The sequence below is a fragment of the Salvelinus alpinus genome, chromosome 23 (genome assembly GCF_045679555.1).
Source record: "Salvelinus alpinus chromosome 23, SLU_Salpinus.1, whole genome shotgun sequence".
NCBI lineage: Eukaryota > Metazoa > Chordata > Actinopteri > Salmoniformes > Salmonidae > Salvelinus > Salvelinus alpinus.
In genome coordinates, this window is record NC_092108.1 from 17,290,297 (window position 1) to 17,310,992 (window position 20,696).

General features: G+C 45.2%; 1 protein-coding gene across 4 annotated transcripts in view; it reads right to left on the bottom strand.

Annotated features, from left to right (window-relative positions):
- The window catches only part of LOC139550370 (ephrin type-A receptor 3-like), a 196,223-nt gene extending 175,976 nt beyond the window's left edge, over positions 1 to 20,247 (bottom strand). For 3 of the 4 annotated variants that reach the window (XR_011670014.1, XM_071361234.1, XM_071361233.1), the window contains exon 1: positions 19,893 to 20,247. Coding sequence is in view for 3 of the 4 variants with exons in the window: in XM_071361234.1 (XP_071217335.1) it covers positions 19,893 to 20,001 (109 nt within the window). In the remaining variant the exon portion in view is untranslated. The remainder of the gene's footprint in view (positions 1 to 19,892) is intronic. The other variant, XM_071361235.1, reaches the window with a different exon arrangement.
- Positions 20,248 to 20,696: the final 449 nt, after the last annotated feature.

A 20,696-nucleotide genomic window follows, 5' to 3' on the forward strand; every position in this document is an offset into this window, starting at 1 on the left:
GCAGAGCAATGATATTCCTGTCTTGCAGGAAATCACACACAGAACGAGCAGTAAAGCTGGTGGCATTGTAATGCTGGAGGGTCATGTCAGGATGAGCCTGCAGGAACACAACACATGAGGGAAGAGGATGTTTTCCATGTAACGCATAGTGTTGAGAGTGCCTGCAATGACAACAAGCTCAGTCCGATGATGCTGTGACACACCACCCCAGACCATGACGGACCCTCCACCTACAAATGAATCCTGCTCCAGAATTCAGGCCTTGGTGTAACGCTCATTCCTTCCATGATAAACGCGAATCCGACCATCACCCCTGGTGAGACAAAACCGTGACTCGTCAGTGAAGAGCACTTTTTGCCAGTCCTGTCTGGTCCAGCGACGGTGGGTTGGGCCCATAGGCGACATTGTTGCTGGTGATGTCTGGTGAGGACTTGCCTTACAACAGGCCTACAAGCCCTCAGTCCAGCCTCTCTCAGCCTATTGCGGACAGTCTGAGCACTGACGGAGGGATTGTGAGTTCCTGGTGTAACTCGGGCAGTTGTTGTTGCCATCCTGTACCTGTCCCGCAGGTGTGATGTTCGGATGTACCAAACCTGTGCAGGTGTTGTTACACGTGGTCTGCCACTGCGAGGGCGATCATCTGTCCGTCCTGTCTCCATGTAGCGCTGTCTTTGGCGTCTCACAGTACGGACATTGCAATTTATTGAGCACGTATCTTTCTTTTGGTGTTTTACAGAGTCAGTAGAAAAGTCTCTTTAGTGTCCGAAGTTTTCATAACTGTGACTTTAATTGCCTACCGTCTGTAAGCTGTTAGTGTCTTAACGACCATTCCACAGGTGCATGTTCATTAATTGTTTATGGTTCATTGAACAAGCATGGGAAACAGTGTTTAAACCCTTTACAATGAAGATCCGTGAAGTTATTTAGATTTTTACGAATTATCTTTGAAAGACAGGGTCCTGAAAAAGGGACGTTTCTTTTTTTTGCTGAGTTTACTTAGCATGTTAAGTAACCCTTCCCCTAACTTTATCCCTTTAGCCTAACTCTTAATCTTAACGTTAACCTTATCCCTAACCTTAACTCCTAGACTAGCTAACATTAGCCATCTAGCTAACATTAGCGTTTGCCATCTAGCTAACGTTAGCCACAACAAATTGGAATTTGTAACATATCATGCTTACTTCAAATTCGTAACATATTGTACGAATTGCAATTTGTAAAATATCATACAAATTGTATTTCGTAACATATCATGCAAATTGTATTTCGTAACATATCATACAAATTGTAATTCGTAACATATCATACAAAATAGATGATGAACATCCACAGATTAATACATAAAAAACGTAACATATCATTCTAATTTGAGCATACCGGATTTTCATTTACTATGTTATTTCTACACCTGAGTCCAGGTTGCTACATCAGATACCACATAGCAGAGACTGCTCAATAAGCCTATCACACAAAAAGAGTATATCATGAGTGACCACACACACACACACCACACACACACACACACACACACACACACACACACACACACACACACACACACACACACACACACACACACACACACACACACACACACACACACACGGTGGTCTCGTCTCACAGACCTTCCATTCCTTTCTCTAGTTAAACGAGTGAAAGCACAGTTGAACAGGGGAAAGTGTTGTCAGGGTAACGCATTGAGAAGGGAGGGAAGAGTGAAGAAAGAGAGGAGAGAAGGAAGGAGGGATTGAGGAGGGCTGCAGAGCTTTGAACATTAGGATCTAACTTGCGTCGTGCTGGGGCTCCTCTCATCTTCTCCTCTCTTCTCTTCTATAGCGTACCCAAACCAGTGTAAAATATGCAATATTGCGAGCTACAGCAATGCAAACTTCTTTTGGACAAAGTGCCCTCTGTCTATTTGATGGGTAGTGGGTGTTTTCTTCCAAATTAAATATTTGTCAAAAACAGTCACCCACAGGGTTGATATTGTGTAGTAAGTGTCTCTACGTCCCTTAGCTCTCCTAGAGATGTCAGTCACTGTAGTAAATTAGTCCACCATCTTGTTAGGATCCTTGCCTCTCCTCTTCTCTTATCTTTAGCATGTAGTGGCAGCATACAGTGACTTCTAAACAACTTCTAAACAAGACTGTTAAATACCTGTCTACCCGGACTCCCTGGATGGACCCTTTTTGCACTAACTCTCTTGCACTGACTCTATGCGCACACACTGGACTCTACCCACACACTCACACATACCAAAACTGACACCCCAACACACACACACACACACACACTACATACACCCACACACACAAACATAACATGCACTCAAATGCATACTGATGCCACACACACACACTTTTACTTACCTAGCTAACTGATTCAGCTAATTTAGCCTACTCAACCACCTGACTCAAACAGAGAGGAATGCCTGCTGGCTATGGATATCCAACAATCCAACTCTTCCAAGTCAAGGTAAACTTTTGGTTTTAGGCCAGGCTCACGGTCAGCGTTCCAATTCATCCCAAAGGTGTTCGATGGGGTTGAGGTCAGGGCTCTGTGCATGCCAGTCAAGTTCTTCCATACCGATCTCGACCATCCATTTCTGTATGAACCTCACTTTGTACACGGGGCACTGTCATGATGAAACAAGAAAGGGCCTTCCCAAAACTGCACAGAAAGTCTAGAATGTCATTGTATGATGTAGCTTTAAGATCTCTCTTTCCTGGAACTAATGGGCCTAGCCCGAACCATGAAAAACAGCCCCAGACCAATATTTATCCTACACCAAAATGTACAGTGGGCACTATGCATTCGGGCATGTAGCGTTCTCCTGGCATCCACCAAACCCAGATTCTCCGTCGGACTGCCAGGTAGTGAACCGTGATTCACCCCTCCAGAGAATGCATTCCACTGCTCCGGAGTCCAAAGGCGGCAAGCTTTACACCACTCACTTCAGCCGACACTTGGCATTGCGCAAGGTGATCTTAGCCTTGTGTGCGGCTGCTCGGCCATGGAAATCCATTTCATGACGCTCCCGACGAACAGTTATTGTTCTGACGCTGCTTCCAGAGACAGTTTGGAACTCGTTAATGAGTTTTGCAACTTTCGCTACTCGCTTCAGCACTCAGCGGTCCCGTTCTGTGAGCTTGTGTGGCCTACCACTTCACGGCTGAAACGTTGTTGCTCCTAGATGTTTCCACTTCACAATAACAGCACTTACAGTTGAGCGGGGCAGCTCTAGCAGGGCATACATTTGACGAACTGACTTGTTGGAAAGGTGGCATCCTATGACAGTGCCACATTGAAAGTCACTGAGTTCTTCAGTAAGGCCATTCTAATGCCAATGTTTGTCTAACCTGCCCCATAGACTGAGGCCAATACCCGGATGTGAGGCTAACAGTGACCTTGAGCTTCTCCAAGAAGGCCCTCCATACTCGGGATGTGAATTCGGGGCCACGGTCCAAGACGATGTCCTCCGGAAGACCATAATGTCGGGAGACCTGCTGGAAGAGTGCCTCAGCAACCTGGCGAGCAGTGGGAAGACCAGGAAGAGGGATTAATCGATATGACTTGGATAATCTATCCACTACCTTCTGAAACCATCAGAAGGGAGAAGATCAGTAACAAAATCAATGGATAGATGGGACCAAGGTTGTTGAGGCACAGGAAGCGGCAGACGCTTCCCTCCTGGAGCATTCCGGGGGGACTTGGTTTAAGCACACACGGAACAGGAGTAGACATACCGTGTAACATCCTGCACCAAGGTGGGCCACAAGTATTTCTCAGTGATGGAATGGATGGTGCGAGAAATACCTGGACGTCCAGCGATGACAGCTGTGAGTGCAAGGTCAGCAGCCAATCCTTATCCCTGTGGGAACATAGATGCAAGCGGGAGGACAATTCCGGGGTGCGGGCTCCCTCTCTAGAGCCTGGCGGATGTCCACATCTACGTCCCAAACCACAACTCGGGAGGATGGGATTATGGGTGCCCTCTGGACAGGAGCCTCTCCCGAATTGTAGATACGGGACAGGGTATCGGCCTTGATGTTCTTAAAACCTGGGCGATAGCTCAGCGTGAAGTCGAACCTGGTGAAGAAGAGGGCCCACCTGGCTTGGCGCGGATTCAGTCTCCTCGCTGTCCGTATGTACTCAAGGTTCCGATCGCCGGTGAGGATGATGAATGGTTCCTTGGCACCCACCAGCCAGTGTCTCCACTCCTCTAATGCCAACTTCACAGCCAAGAGCTCCCAATCGGCGACGTCGTAATTCCTCACTGCGGGGGACAGTTTCCTTGGAGTAGAAAGCACAAGGATACAATTTTAGTGGGTCCATCTGTCTTTGTTACAAAACTTCCCCCACACCCACCTCCGATGCATCTACCTCAACCACAAAAGGTAGGGTGGGATCTGGGTGTTTAGCAAGGGGGCGGAGGTGAAACACCCCTTGAGGAGACGAAAGGCCACGTCGGCTGCTGGAGACCAAACCAACCTACGAGTCCCACCCTTGAGGAGGGAGGTGAGACGCACCGACGGCACTGAAGTTAAAAGGTAAAAGTTGTCAAACCCTAAAAACCGTTGTATCCCCTTGATAGTGGTTGGGACTGGCCATGACCTTACTGCATCTACCTTCTTGTCCTCCATCCTCACTCCCTGAGGGCTGATTTGGTAGCCCAGGAAGGAGATAGCCCTCTGGTGGAATTGGCACCTCTCCGCCTTGACGAACAGGTGGTTAGCCAAGAGGCGTTCCAGGATTGCTCGAACGTGAGTGATGTGATCCTCCAGGTTGGTTGAGAAGATCAGGATGTCATCGATGTACACAATCACCTGACATCCAAGGATGTCCGTGAACACCTCGTTGACAAATGCCTGGAACACTGACGGAGCATTGGCTAAGCCAAAGGGCATAACCAAGTACTCGTAATGACCAGACATCGTGCTAAACGCCGTCTTCCACTCATCCCCCTCCCGGAAGCGAATGAGCCATTTTCGTCCCAGGGGCAATGAGGATGGAGACAGGTAGCGCGGGTTTTGGAGAATACCTCCCTTAGATCCTGAAATTCCTCCGGGATGTTGGGTTGGAGGGCAACCAAAGGACTCTCAACCGACGTGGAACCACAGGGGACAGGAAAGTAGGTCTTCCGGCATTCAGGTGACCAGTCGGTGATTCTCATCCTTGACCATGAGATGGTAGGGTTATGGCGCTGAAGCCAAGGATGATCTTGTGAACTGGTGCACTGGTGATGAAGAAGGGGATGTTTTTCTGGTGATTGGGCTCCACGTGAGGGTGAGTGGTTGGGTGATGCTTGTGATAGTTCCGGATCCTAGAGGCCGATTGTCAAGACCTTGAACCGGAAAAGGAGAGGAGAGTGGGTAGGTAGTAATATTGAGAGAGGAGGCAAGGGTCTGATCCATAATGTTCCCAGCGGCGCCAGAATCCACTAAAGCTGTAGACACATGGCATGAGGGACAGTCAGCCAGAGTGATGGGTACTAAAAAGAATGACAGGAAGAGCAGTAAATGGAATAATCACTTCTGGTCCAGGGGATGTAACATCACGTGACCGTCCCTCTGCTCTAGTGGATCCTGGATTCTGAAGAAATGGACACCGCTGGCGCTTGTGCCCTCCCTGGCCACAGTACAGACAGAGCCCCAGCTGCATCCGTCTGTGACGTTCCGCCGCGGGAAGGCGTGTGACCACTACCTCCATGGACTCAGGCTCTGATCCCGAACACTCGCCGAAGGAGGGAGAGAAGTGATGTAGATGCCGACGCTCCCGGAGTGATGTAGATCCTCTCCCAGACATCCGTAGCCCATTCCAATGCCCGCCCAGTCAGCAGAGAAATATCCATGGCAACCTTAGACCTCTCTGTGGTGGGAGCTCCCATCTGATGTGCGAAATAGAGGGAGCACTGAAGGAGGAAGCCACGGCATTTGAATGGTGTCCCGTCATATTTCTCCAGGAGGGATAGACGGGCATCGCTGACCTGAGCGGGTTGCTGAATGGGCTGGTGTACTGACTCGTTGGGTAAACTGGCTCTAGAATATCCTCCGCTGTTGAGATGTTGTAGACTGCGGAGAAACTCTTCCATGGCCGTCCCCAGTTGAGCCAGCTGATCATGGTGTTGACGAAGAAGGTCACCTTGTCCATTGATCGTGTGGGAGATGTCCGGTTGTCCTGCTGCTTCCATATTTTGAGTTGGTATCTGTAATAATGGGGCGGTGAGTTCGAAGCAGGTGCAGGTGAAACGTTTTAATAAAACAACAAAACCAGGAAAATAACACTAACATAAGGCAGTACGCCGATACACAAGAACAATAGCAACTAGTAGGTGAATATGGGAGAGTGACATATAAAGGGGAGAAAATTATGAAGGTAATGGAGTCCAGGTGTGAATCATAATGATTCACAGGTATGCGTAATGATGAGTGGCAGGTGTGCGTAATGATGAATCCCAGGACCGGTGGTTAGTACTCTGGCGACGTCGTACGCCGGAGGTGAGGAGCAGGAGCAAACGTGACACTCCAATTTGTCTCTCGACCTACATTATAAACATTAATTTGTAAGCTTGGTTGTAGCAACCTTATGATGGGTAAAGGGAAAATTAGTATCATGTAGTAGCCTAAACCTATTGATGTTACATTGAGCCGGTTGAATGGAATATAATTGACAGTCATCCAATATTCTGTAATGGAAGTAAGGCCAAGCTCATAAAAAAAAGACATAGTCCTCCCTAATCTTAAACGGCACCGACCGCCACCGATGCACACATACAGTACAAAGACACAATGCCGGCACAAACACACTGTCTGACGCACAGACACATTCACAAAGTAAAGACATAGAAATAGAACTGTTCTTTCTTCAAAGAGATAATAGATTTAATACATTCTTATAGCAATGTTTTTACAGCGTGCATGTGTGTGTCAGACTATCTATGGGGAACAAGCACTCACATTCTCTCAGACGGAACGTCTGGAAAACCAACAGAGCGCAGAGAAAGGTCAAGACAGACCCCAATGGAACCTTGACACACACACACACACAAACTGTCTCAGAGCTATCACACAGATAGTGGTCACAGGAAGGTAAATTGGGCAAGAATAGTGAGTTGCGAACAGGCGGATGGCTACACAGTGGGAGTGGAGGATGAATGTATCAAATAGGAGATAGTGGGAAAGAGACAGATCTAGACACCTATGGAGAATCCCAATTTAAACCAGGACAGGTTGTCACCACTTCACATACTGATTGACTGACTGACTGACTGACTGACTGGCTGACTGAATGACTGACCGACTGGCTGACCAACTGAGTGGCTGACTGACCAACTGACCGACTGACTGACTAACAGACTGACCGACTGGCTGACCAACTGACTGACTGACTGGCTGGCTGACTGACCAACTGACCGACTGACTGACTGGCTGGCTGACCAACTGACTGACTGACTGGCTGACTCAGCGGCTGACCAACCAACTGACTGGCTGACTGATTGACTGGCTGGCTGACTGGCTGACTGGCTGGCTAGCTGCTCTAATAGCATAGCCACAGTCACAGACATGAACACCTTGAACTCATAATGAGCATGACTACCGGTTGAGAAAGGGAAGGGGGAGGAGAGGGAAGGAGAGGGTGAGAGAAGGGAGAAAAGGGAGAGAAAGAAGAGAGAGAAGGAGAATCAAAGATGTTTAAGGGGTAAAAGAACGAGAGAGAGCCTGAAAGAGAGAAAAAAGAAAGAAAGAAAGAAAGAAAGAGCAGGTGAAAGGGTAACCATTGATGAAAAGGAGAGTCGGTGAAGAGTAGAGGGCATTGGTAATAAAAGCCTGAGCCTAAAAACCCATAGAAGCCAAACCAAATCAGTCCCACGGTGTTGGTTTACAGTCCCACTACTACTGACATTCAGACCCACAGCATTGGGCACCCTTCACACTACACACCACTGGAGGAAAGAAGAGAAAAAGGGTGGGCTGAGGGAGGAAAGTAGGCATCAAACATGCCACTTCAATTAAGACAAATAAAAGGCCAGCAATGAAGAAAGGGGTAAATGGAGAGAGGGAAGAATAGAAGTGGAGAAAAGAGAGTGCTAGAAAGAAGAAAAGTGTGGGAGGAAGAGGTGGACAAAGGAAAATAGAGGAGAAGAAGAGGGATATGGGGGGGGTTGAAGATGAGTCTGTTTGAACTGGTCATTCAAAGTACGGGTAGCCATTTGATTAACTGTTCGGCAGTCTTTAGGCTTTAAAGATCGGACCCTTTCTTTCAATTTTCGCCGAAAATGATATACCCAAATCTAACTGCCTGTAGCTCAGGACCTGAAGCAAGGATATGCATATTGTGTAAATGTGAAATTAATGTAGGAGAATATAACACCTTAGATCTCGTAAAAGATAATACATAGAAAAAAACATGTTTTTTTAATACATTTTTTTAATCATATTTGAAATGCAAGAGAAAGGCCACAATGTATTATTCCAGCTTAGGCGCAATTTAGATTTTGATGGCAGCGGTTTATTTGCAAAGTTTTAGACTGATCCAATGAACCATTGTATTTCTGTTTAACTTCTCTGCGCTAAGGATCCCTTTTACGGGATCCCTTTCCTAAACAACTGCTAGAATTGCAGGGCCCCAAATGCAAAAATATGACTAAAAATATTTATAATCATGCAATCACAAATATACCAAAACACAGCTTAGCTTGTTGTTAATCCACCTATCATGTCAGATTTTGAAAATATATTTTGCAGCGAATGAAATCCAAGCTTTTGTGAGTGTAGCTTTCAATGCTACAACAGCTAGCCCCAAATTAGCATGGTCACGAAAGTCAGAAAAGCTATAAAATGAATCGCTTACCTTAGATAATCTTCAGATGTTTGCACTCACGAGACTCCCAGTTACACAATAAATGTTCTTTTTGTTCGATAAATATTACTTTTATAACAAAAAAACGCCATTTGGGTTGCGCATTATGTTGAGAAAATCAAAGCCGTGTTCCATTCGACAAATTCCAAAAAGTATCCGTAATGGTCGTAGAAACATGTCAAATGTTTTTTATAATCAATCCTCAGGTTGTTTTTAACAAACATAATCGATAATATTTCACCCGGACCATGCTTTACAAAAAAATCCAAACAGGAAGTGGAAATTCTGAGGCTGGTGGATTTTCAACCAAGATTTCAGCGAGATATGAATTTGTTTGCACTTCCTACGGCTTCCACTAGATGTCAACAGTCTGTAGAACTTTGTCTGATGACTCTACTGTGAAGAGGATAATTAGTCACCACTGCCATGAGGTGACCATTCTTTGACCATGCGCGTTCACATGAGAGGGAGCTCCGTTCCATCGCTCATCTGAAGTCAATGTAATTTTCCGGTTGGAACGTTATTCAAGATTTATGTTAACAACATTCTAAAGATTGATTCAATACATCGTTTGACATGTTTCTACTGACTGTTACGGAACTTTTGGACATTTCGTCACGTTTTAGTGAACGCGCTTCGTGACTTTGGAATTGTTTACCAAACGTGCTAACCAAAATAGCTAATTGGACATAAATAACGGACATTGTCGAACAAATCAAGCATTTATTGTGGACCTGGGATTCCTGAGAGTGCATTCTGATGAAGATCATCAAAGGTAAGGGAATATTTATCATGTCATTTCTGGTTTCTGTTGACTCCAACATGGCGGCTAATTTGACTATAGTTCTAATCGCCGTCTCAGATTATTGCATGGTTTGCTTTTTCCGTAAAGTTTTTTTGAAATCTGACACAGCGGTTGCATTAAGGAGAGGTAAATCTATAATTCCATGTGTATAACTTGTATTATCATCTACATTTATGATGAGTATTTCTGTTGAATAGATGTGGCTATGCAAAATCACTGGATGTTTTTGGAACTAGTGAACGTAACACGCCAATGTAAACTCAGATTTTTTGTTATAAATATGAACTTTATCAAACAAAACATACATGTATTGTGTAACATGAAGTCCTATGAGTGTCATCTGATGAAGATCATCAAAGGTTAGTGATTAATTTTATCTCTATTTGTGCTTTTTGTGACTGCCATCTTTGGCTGGAAAAATGGCTGTGCTTATTCTGTGGCTTGGTGGTGACCTAACATAATCGTTTGTGGTGCTTTCGCTGAAAAGCATATTTGAAATCGGAAACTTTGGTGGGATTAACAACAAGATTACCTTTAAAATGGTATAAGACACATGTATGTCTGAGGAATTTTAATTATGAGATTTCTGTTGTTTTGAATTTGGCGCCCTGCACTTTCACTGGATGTTGTCATATCATCCCGTTAACGGGATTGCAGCCATAAGAGTTAATAACTGTGCACTCACCTCAAACAATAGCATGGTATTATTTCACTGTAATTTAAGCATTCTGCCCCTGTCCTGGGAAATGTCCTGGGAATTGTTCTTCTTAATTACAACTTCATGCTTATCATATTAGCGCACGTTAGCTCAACCGTCCCGCGGGGGGGACAGTGATCCCGTAGAGGTTCAGGAGCTTTTTGGACATAGACTTGGCACTCTGGTACCGCTTGCCGTGCGGTAGCAGAGAGAACAGTCTATGACTAGGGTGGCTGGAGTCTTTGACTATTTTTAGGGCCTTCCTCTGACACCGCCTGGTATAGATGTCCAGGATGGCAGGAAGCTTGGCCCCAGTGGTGTACTGGGCCGTACTCATTACCCTCTGTAGCACCTTGCGGTCGGAAACCAAACAGTTGCCATACCAGAAGGTGATGCAACCAGTCACAATGCACTAGATAGTGCAGCTGTAAAACTTTTTTGAGGATCTGAGGACCCATGCCAATACTTTTCAGTCTCCTGAAGGGGAATAGGCAATGTTGTGCCCTCTTCACAACTGTCTTGGTGTGTTTGGACCTTGGTGATGTGGACACCAAGGAACTTGAAGCTCTCCACCTGCTCCACTACAGCCCTGTGAATGGAGGCATGCTTGGCCCTCCCATTCCTGTAGTCCACGATCAGCTCCTTTGTCTTGAACATGTCGAGGGAGAGCTTGTTGTAATGGCACTACACTGCCAGGTCTCTGACCTCCCTATAAGCTGTCTCATCGTTGTCGTTGATCAGGCCTACCATCGTCGTGTCGTCGGCAAACTTAATGATGGTGTTGGAGTCATGCAAAAGTCCACAAAGTCATGGGTGAACAGGGAGTACAGGAAGGAAGGGACTAAGCATGCACCCCTGAGGGGCGCTCGTGTTGAGGATCAGTGTGGCAGATGTGTTGTTGCCTAGCCTTAACACTTGGGGGCGGCCCGTCAAGAAGTCCAGGATCCAGTTGCAGAGGGAGGTGTTTATTCCCAGGGTCCTTAGCTTAGTGATAAGCTTTGAGGGCACTATGGTGTTGAACGCTGAGCTGAAGTCAATGAACAGCGTTATAACGTATGGGTGTTCCTTTTGTCCAGGTGGGAAAGGGCAGTGTGGAGTGCAATAAAGATTGCGTCATCTGTGGATCTGTTCGGGCGGTATGCGAATTGGAAGTGGTCTAGGGTTTCTGGGATGACGGTGTTGATGTGAGCCATGACCAGCCTTTCAAAGCACTTCATAGCTACAGATATGAGTGCTACGGGTCGGTAGTCATTTAGGCAGGTTACCTTGGCGTTCTTGGGCACAGGGACTATGGTGGTCTGCTTGAAACATGTAGGTGTTACAGACTCAGTCAGGGACAGGTTGAAAATGTCTGTGAAGACACTTGCCAGTTGGTCAGAGCATGCTCTGAGTACACATCCTGGTAATCCGTCTTTCCTTGCAGCCTTGTGAATCTTGACCTGTTTATAACTTTTTAGGGATAGGGGGCAGCATTTTCACTTTGGATGAATTACGTGCCCATAGTGAAGTGCCTCCTACTCTGTCCCAGATGCTAATATATGCATAGTATTATTACTATTGGATAGAAAACACTCTGAAGTTTCTAAAACTGTTTGAATTATGTCTGTGAGTATAACAGAACTCCAAACAGGAAGTGGAAATTCTGAGGCTGTTTTTTTTCCTACTCATCGCCTATTCAAATCCCAGGAAGATATGGATTTGTTTGCACTTCCTACGCCTTCCACTAGATGTCAACAGTCGGTAGAACATTGAATGAAGATTATACTGTGATGTGGGACCGGATGGGAGGTGGATCAGTCAGTGGTCTGGCAGATTGCCAGTTCCTGGTCACGCGCATTCCTCATGATATCACCTTGCGTTCCATAACTTTTACAGACACGAAGGAATTCTCCGGTTGGAACGTTATTGGATATATATGATAACAACATCCTGAAGATTGATTCTCTACTAAGTTTGACCAGTTTATTCGACTTGTAATATAACTTTTTGAAGTTTTCGTCCGACGTTATGCGTCACTTGCACGAGCGTTTGGATATGTGTACTAAACGCGCTAGCAAAAGCAGCTATTTGGACATAAATAATTGACATTATCGAACAAAACAACAATTTATTGTCGAACTAGGATTCCTGGGAATGCATTCTGATGAAGATATTCAAAGGTAAGGGAATATTTATGATGTAATTTCGTATTTCTGTTGACTCCAACATGGCGGAGAAATGTTATTTATATTTGAGCGCCGTCTCAGATTATTGCATGGTGTGCTTTTTCCGTAAGTTAAAAAAAAAATCTGACTCAGCGGTTGCATTAAGAACAAGTGTATCTTTAATTATATGTAAAACATGTATCTTTCATCAAAGTGTATGATGACTATTTCTGTTATTTGACGTGGCCCTCTGCAATTTCTCCGGATATTTTGGAGGCAATTCTAAACATGGCGCCAATGTATACTAAGATTTTTGGATATAAATATGCACATTATCGAACAAAAAATACATGTATTGTGTAACATGATGTCCTATGAGTGTCATCTGATTAAAATCATCAAAGGTTAGTGATTAATTTTATCTCTATTTCTGTTTTTGTGACTCCTATCTTTGGCTGGGAAAATGGCTGTGTGTTTTTTGAACTTGGTGGTGATCTAACATATGTTGTGTTTTCGCTGTAAAGCATTTTTTAAATCGGACATGATGGGTAGATTAACAAGATGTTTATCTTTCATTTGCTGTATTGGACTTGTTAATGTGTGAAAGTTACATATTCCCCAAAAATATTTTTGAATTTCCCGCGCTGCCTTTTCAGCGGAATGTTGTGGGGGGGTTCTGCTAGCGGAACGTGTGTCCTAGAAAGGTTAAAGGTCTTACTCACATCTGCCACGGATAGCGTGAACACACAGTTGTCCGAAACAGTTTGTGCTCTCATGCACGCTAATGTGTTGCTTGCCTCGAAGTGCGCATAAAAGTCATTTAGCTTGTCTGGTAGGCGTGTGTCACTAGGCAGCTTGTGGCTGGGCTTCCCTTTGTAGTCCGTAATAGTTTGCAAGCCCTGCCACATCCGACGAGCGTCAGAGCCGGTGTAGAAGGATAACATTTTAAACCTGTCTTGACGCTTTGCCTGTTTGATGGTTCGTCGGAGGGCATAGCGGGATTTCTTATAAGCGTTAGGGTTAGAGTCCCGCTCCTTTGTACGGCAGCTCTTAGCACCTGCGTCATCTGACCGCTTCCGTATTGAGCGAGTCACTGGTACTTCCTCCTTTAGTTTTTGCTTGTAAGCAGGAATCAGGACGATAGAATTATGGTCAGATTTGCCAAATGGAGGGTGGGTGAGAGCTTTGTACTCATCTCTGTGTGTGGAGTAAAGTTGGTCTAGAGTTTTTTTCCTCTGGTTGCACATGTGACATGCTGGTAGAACACATTTAAGTTTTACTGCATTAAAGTCCCCGGCCACTAGGAGGGCCCCCTCTGGATGAGCATTTTCTTGTTTGCTTATGGCCTTATACAGCTCGTTTAGTGCGGTCTTAGTGCCAGCATCGGTTTGTGGTGATAAATAGACAGCTATGAAAAATATAGATGAAAACACTGTTGGTAAATAGTATGGTCTACAGCTTATCATGAGGTACTCTACATCAGGCGAGAAAAAACAATACTTTTTTATATTAGATTTCACGCACTAGCTGTTACTGACAAATAGACACAGACCACCACCCCTCGTCTTACCAGATGTAGGTGTTCTGTCTTGTCGATGCACGGAAAACCCAGCCAACTGTATTTTATCCATGTTGTCGTTCAGCCACGACTCGGTGAAACATAAGATATTACAATTATGTCCGGTTGGTTGGATAGTCTTGAATGGAGCTCATCCAATTTATTCTCCAATGATTGCACGTTGGCCAATAGGACATATGGTAGAGGCGGGTTACCCACTCGCCAACAAATTCTGACAAGGCTCCTGGATCTGCCTCCCCTCAATCAGTGTCTCCTCTTCATGAGAACGACGGGGATTTGGGCCTGGTCCGGGAGCAGCAGTATATCCTTCACATCATCTTCGTCCAGTTGGAGGTGAGTAATCGCTGTTCTGATATCCAGAAGCTCTTTTCGGTCATAAAAAACGGTAGCAGAAACATTATGAACAAAATAAGTTACAAACAATGCAGAAAAACCCCAACAAATTAACACAGTTGGTTAGGAGCCCGTAAGATGGAGGCCATCCCCTCCGGCACCATTCGTATCACTTGCCATGGCAAACAAGTTTGGAGATCAATGGAAGATGGAATTAAAAATTAAATGAGAAGGACAAGCTACAAAAACAAAGAACCAACAGGTAGGCTGCTACTTAACACTTTGAATAGAGTTGTTGTTGTAACTGCAGCCTATGTAGCCTCAATTAGCCAGCCCAGCTAGGTAGCTAATTAGCTATGTTAACTAGCTAGCTTCTCTAACTAGCTAGTCAAAACGGGTACTATGTCATCCGATTAGGTGATAAATAACCTAGCTTTGGCAGCTAGAAGTTAGTAACTCATCACCCCACTCAGCCACATACAGTCACAAACACACAGCATGGTCCCTCCCCCGCCTGCTACTAGCGCCTTCATTCCTCTCTCCTTCAGTGCGTGCAATAACAGCTTCAGTGAATAACGTATAAAAAAATCTGCTGCTTCCCTCACTTGGATTGGATCAGACTGGATCTGGACAGGCCCGGGTCTATACGGGGCTGGATCTGGTTGTCATTGGCTCCGTTCGGACTGGGTCTCTATAAAAATGTCGTTATTTGGGTAGGGTCCAGGGAGGAAAGCCCCGGGTCCATTTCGAAATGGGTCAAACTTTTTGCACCCGAGAAGACCTCTAGTGAGAGGGGGGTAAGACCGACAGAGGGGTGAGAGGGTGTACCAGACGAGGGAAACGGAGCAAAACGTCTAAAGGTCAGGCCAGGGAAGCTGTGTGTGTGTGTGTGTGTGTGTGTGTGTGTGTGTGTGTGTGTGTGTGTGTGTGTGTGTGTGTGTGTGTGTGTGTGTGTGTGTGTGTGTGTGTGTGTGTGTGTGTGTGTGTGTGTGCGTGTGTGCGTGCGTGCGTGCGTGCGTGCGTGCGTGCGTGCGTGCGTGCGTGTGTGTGTGTGAGAGAGACCTGTAAGCTCTATGTGGCTACATATCATTACCGCAGCCTTCCTGAAGCTCAAGGCTCCTATTAAACTGTAATACAGCTAATAGAGGGACAGGTCAATTGCAGTGGAGAGAGAGGAGGGAGAGAGAGAGAGAGAGAGAGGGATGGAAAGAGAGACAGAGTGAGAGAATGGGGAAAAGAGGGGAAATTAGTTGAGAGAGAAAGAAGAGAGGTATGGTAAAAATGAATGGGAGAGAGAGCTGGGAGAGAATGGGGGAATGAACAAGAGGAAGACATGGAAGAAGAAGATAGAGGATGAGGGTAGAATGACAAATATAAAGACAGAGAAAAAGGAAGAGAGAAGATCAATGTCCTCATCTGTCCAAGGGCACGGTTGTTACAAGGAAGGGAGACCTGCCGATAACTACAACTATTACAGATTAAAGCAATTAAACCACAGACGACCTCTGCCCTCATGAATATGGTTTCTCCGGAAACCTGAGGCGTGTGCGTGTGTGTTTGTGTACAAGTGTTTGTTTTACATATGCTTGCATCGGCACTAATAAGCATACCAGTGATTGCTTGTGGGAATGTGCCTGTGTGTGTGCATTTGCGTGTTCATGTGTGTTTGTGTGTGTCTGGGTATCATTTAAAACCAGTGAAGCACACTAAGCAGACTGGGACTTCAAGCTAGCAGAACTAACCCACTAATCTATGTAGTGCAGGCCGTTTTGGTGCTTGGTCAAAGTTCAAATCATCCTGGTGTACATTCTGCTGGTGTTAAATGAAATATACAAACAGCATAACTAAGCATAATTCACGGTATGCTTCGTTAACACGTGGGTCATATTCATTATTGCATACCATAGAAATGTTTTGGGCAACAGAAAACGAAAACAAGCATTTCTCATTGGACAAGTTCAGGTCGTCCCTCCCTGTTTGCTTCTGTTTGGTTCCTACTGAATTTGACCCTGAAATCATAGTCACCAGGGCCACGTTCAGCAGCTAAACGTTGTTGAATGCTGCAGACAGAAACGCCATGAACAGAGACAATGTGATTTCTCATTGCACATGTCAGAGAGACATGTTTGTTCTACATAGTATATTTCTATCTGAATTTTTCCAAAACGTTGTGTACTGCTCAACCGGCCCATGGAGCGCCCTGTGTGAGTCTCCCCTCAGGGCTGGGAGTGACAGTGAGTTGAAGCACCATCTGCTGTTTGACATGGTCACTACACCTGCCTCTTCTCTCTCTCTCTCTCTCTCTCTCTCTCTCTCTCTCTCTCTCTCTCTCTCTCTCTCTCTCTCTCTCTCTCTCTCTCTCTCTCGCTCTCTCTCTCTCTCTCTCTCTCTCTCTTTCTCTCTCTCAATTCTATTTATATTTAAGGGGCTTTATTGGCAATGTGAAACATATGTTTACATTGCCAAAGCGAGTGAAATAGACAATAAACAAAAGTGAAATAAACAATACAAAATGAACAGTAAACATTATACACAGTTCCAAAAGAATAAAGACATTTCAAATGTCATATTATGTCTATATTTAAGGGAAAGGGGGATACCTAGTCAGTTGTACAACTGAATGCATTCAACTGAAATGCGTCTTCTGCACTTAACCCAACCCCTCTGAATCAGAGCGGTGCGGGGGCCTGCCATAATTGACATCCCCGTCTTCGGGCGCCCAGGGAACAGTGGGTTACTGCCTTGCTCATGGGCAGAATGACATATTTTTACCTTGTCAGCTCGGGGATTCGATCCAGCAACCTTTCGGTTACTGGCCCAAAGCTCTAGTGTTGTAATGATGTGCAAATAGTTAAAGAACAAAGGGGAAAATAAATAAACATAAATATATTTTAGGTCTCTCTCTCACTCTCACTGTAGTGGCCTGGAGGATTTCCTCTCAGTCCAACTCAAACCACTAATCACATGTCATCACATTCATATTCACCTCTATTAGCCTCAGCAGGGGCTTACAATAACACAAACACATATACAGAACTACACACACACACACAGAGCAATTGCTCAGCGAGCAATCACAGCACCAGAGCCAAGAATGATAGAGAGAGAAAAATAACAAGGGTGAGTGAGAGAAAGGGAACGATGAGGAGAGAGAGAGAGAGAGAGAGAGAGAGAGAGAGAGAGAGAGAGAGAGAGAGAGAGAGAGAGAGAGAGAGAGAGAGAGAGAGAGAGAGAGAGAGAGAGAGAGAGAGAGAGACAGTGAGAGTTGTATTTGCTGCAAGGAAAGACAAAGCAGAGAGTACTTTGGCTTTGAAAACAGGCTTCATTGGATTATACTGCCTACAGAAAGCAGCACACACAAACACACACACACACACACTATGTGTACTTGGAGTTGCAAATCAGACCACTAGTCGGAGGATGAGAGGGAGACAGCAGGATACTGACATCAACGGAGTGTCAGTGTTGCTTCACCTATGGCCTTCTCCCTTTAGTCTTGGAATCATCAAGATAATACAGGACAGAACAAGACACACACACACACACACACACAAACATTTATCTAAATCAGGGGTGGGGAATTCCAGTCCTCGAGGGCCTGATTGGTGTCACAGTTTTACCCCAGCCCCAGCTAACATGCCTGACTCCAATAATCACCTAATCATGATCTTCAGTTTAGAATGCAATTTGATTAATCATCTGTGTTTTCTAGGGATGGAGAAAGTGGGACACCAATCAGGCCCTCGAGGACTGGAATTGACCACCCCTGATCTAAATCAGCACGGGTTTCCTTCGCTTCCAGTAGGTTTCATCATGTGTAGAAGTCATTTGATGAATTTTTAAACACTGTGTTGTCTTTTCTCATGCTGTGTCTGTTGTTTCCGGTGCCTGCTGCCTTCCTATCCCCTGAGTGGGACTGTACAGTATGAACTACACAGTGTGTGTGTGTGTGTGTGTGTGTGTGTGTGTGTGTGTGTGTGTGTGTGTGTGTGTGTGTGTGTGTGTGTGTGTGTGTGTGTGTGACATAAAATCAAAGACAGACTGATGTTCTCTTTCACTTCACTGCAACAACACTGTTCAACCAACAAGCTCTCACAGCAAAATTAGACTTTCATCCACATTATGGGTTAAGTTTAGGCACTCATTCCGAATGGTTACGTTAAGGGTTGAGGTTTGGGATAGGGTTATAACCTGAAATAAAAAACCAGTGTGCACGACAGGGATCGAACACGCATTCTGTTCCAGAGTCATGGGATTACACACACAGGGTTAACATTTGGGATAGGGTTAAAACCAAAAATAAATGTGAAAGCGGCTGACACAAGAGCCAACACTGGCCATCAGGGTGGATAAGGACACGTGTGTGTATGTGTGAGTGTGTGTGTGTGTGTGTGTGTGTGTGTGTGTGTGTGTGTGCGCGCGCGCGCATGTGTGTGTGAGAGAGAGAGCGCAAGAGAGAGAAAGAGAGAGAGAGGGGGGGGGGGGGGGGGGTGAGCTTAACACTTTACGGAGAAACGGCTGATCCAGCCACAGACACGCCACTAAACCGGAGAAAGGAAGGCTCGGGAAGTGCTTCGAAACTCAGAACTTTCACAAACATTAATTCACTACGAATATTAGTTAGATTATGTCATAACACAGTTGTAAGAAAGTATCAAGCAACTAGACAGTCAATTCATAACTGATTAGTAATAACTGCACACATAACGCATCAACATCATTAAATGATCAAACCACAGAGTGATCAAATATGTCTCAAAGACAGTGCTTATAGAATTTCACCCATATGACAATCTCTTCAAACCCTGTGCTTGCGTATCTAGCTTTAATGTAGTTAGGAGGGGAGTAGTTACTCAGCAAATGGTACGCTCTAATTTTGAGCTGAGGAGGCATATCAATGTTAATACAATAACGAAGAGAGAGGCCCAGCAGCAATGTGTGACAAATCTACTGTAATTGCTAGCTTAGTCCTGATTTGAAACACTGCTGTAGCCTAGACCAGTAGCCCTTACTTGAAAATAATGTGCCATCATTATTAGGCCTAATATCACTATTATTATTATCAATCCCATACAAGTTGAATGTGTCTTAAAGGTCAAATGTGTATCCAACCATTGCCCAATACAAGAAAAGCTATAACTTGTGCTTCTGAAGTTAAATTATTTGTCCTGCGCATACCATGTTGCCTCCACATATATCTCCACAGCATTGCCTCGATGCTATACACATTTAATGTCGTGTTTCATGAAGAATCTACAGTTTCCCATGCTTCTACACCGCTTTCCGTGCCCTAGCTGACCGTATGCATGATTCATACCAACCACACCGTCAGAGCGCTTAACGAAGCGACTCTATACAGTTACGTTCACGGTGGACTAACGGGGACTCCCGCCTTCCACCCACTGTACACCGCAACAACCCTCGCGGTTCAAATCACCGAGTCAAAACATAAACAATCGTTAACCACTCTCTTACCTTCATTCTCCGGGTAATTCCGTAAGCCTTTACATGGCGCAAACCCGTGAAAAAGAAAGGGGGAGAAAATAAAAAGGGATGGATAGATCCAAGGGAAGACTCGTGCCATTTTTCAGGCTGCGCCTTGCGCTCGCTGCATCCCTGTTTCGTGTAGAGTTGGTGAGCGAGCCCTCGTGAATGAGCGGAGTAGATGAAAGAAGGAAAAGAGAGAGAAAGCGAGAGAGAGAGAGAGAGAGAGAGAGAGAGAGAGAGATAGAAAGAAGGGAAAGAGAAGGAGGAGGAGACGAGAAGGAGGGTCCAGCGCGAACCACGCGCTGTCAACCACGGGCGAGCCCTTAGTGGTGTCGAAGTGCGAGAACCCGCGCAGTCTTGACACACACACACACTATTCAAAGGGCACACGCGTGAGATCTTCATCACTGAATTTCGAACGTTTGGAGAGCGCATATCGAAGGAAAGCTCCAATTTGCGTAAAGATGACCATGACTCCTGTTTCTGAATCCAACTGAAAATGTATGTCTGAAAGTTAATTATATGGGGCGATGGTTTTACCATGGAATATCTGGGATTTAGCCTTGGTGTCTTATGCTGTTGATTGGGCCATTAACGCGTCATAAAAAAGACCATTAGAGACTCGATGCATAGCCTAGGCTAGCGGTAGTGGTGCGTGGGTAAAATCACTGGAGAAGCCATATTACAACCTATGTGTCGTGATAATTCCGTTGTTTGCTCTATAAACTGTTAAATCATATGCGACCTTGATATATTGGCCTAAAGGCAGAGACAATTGTGACATTGTCGAAT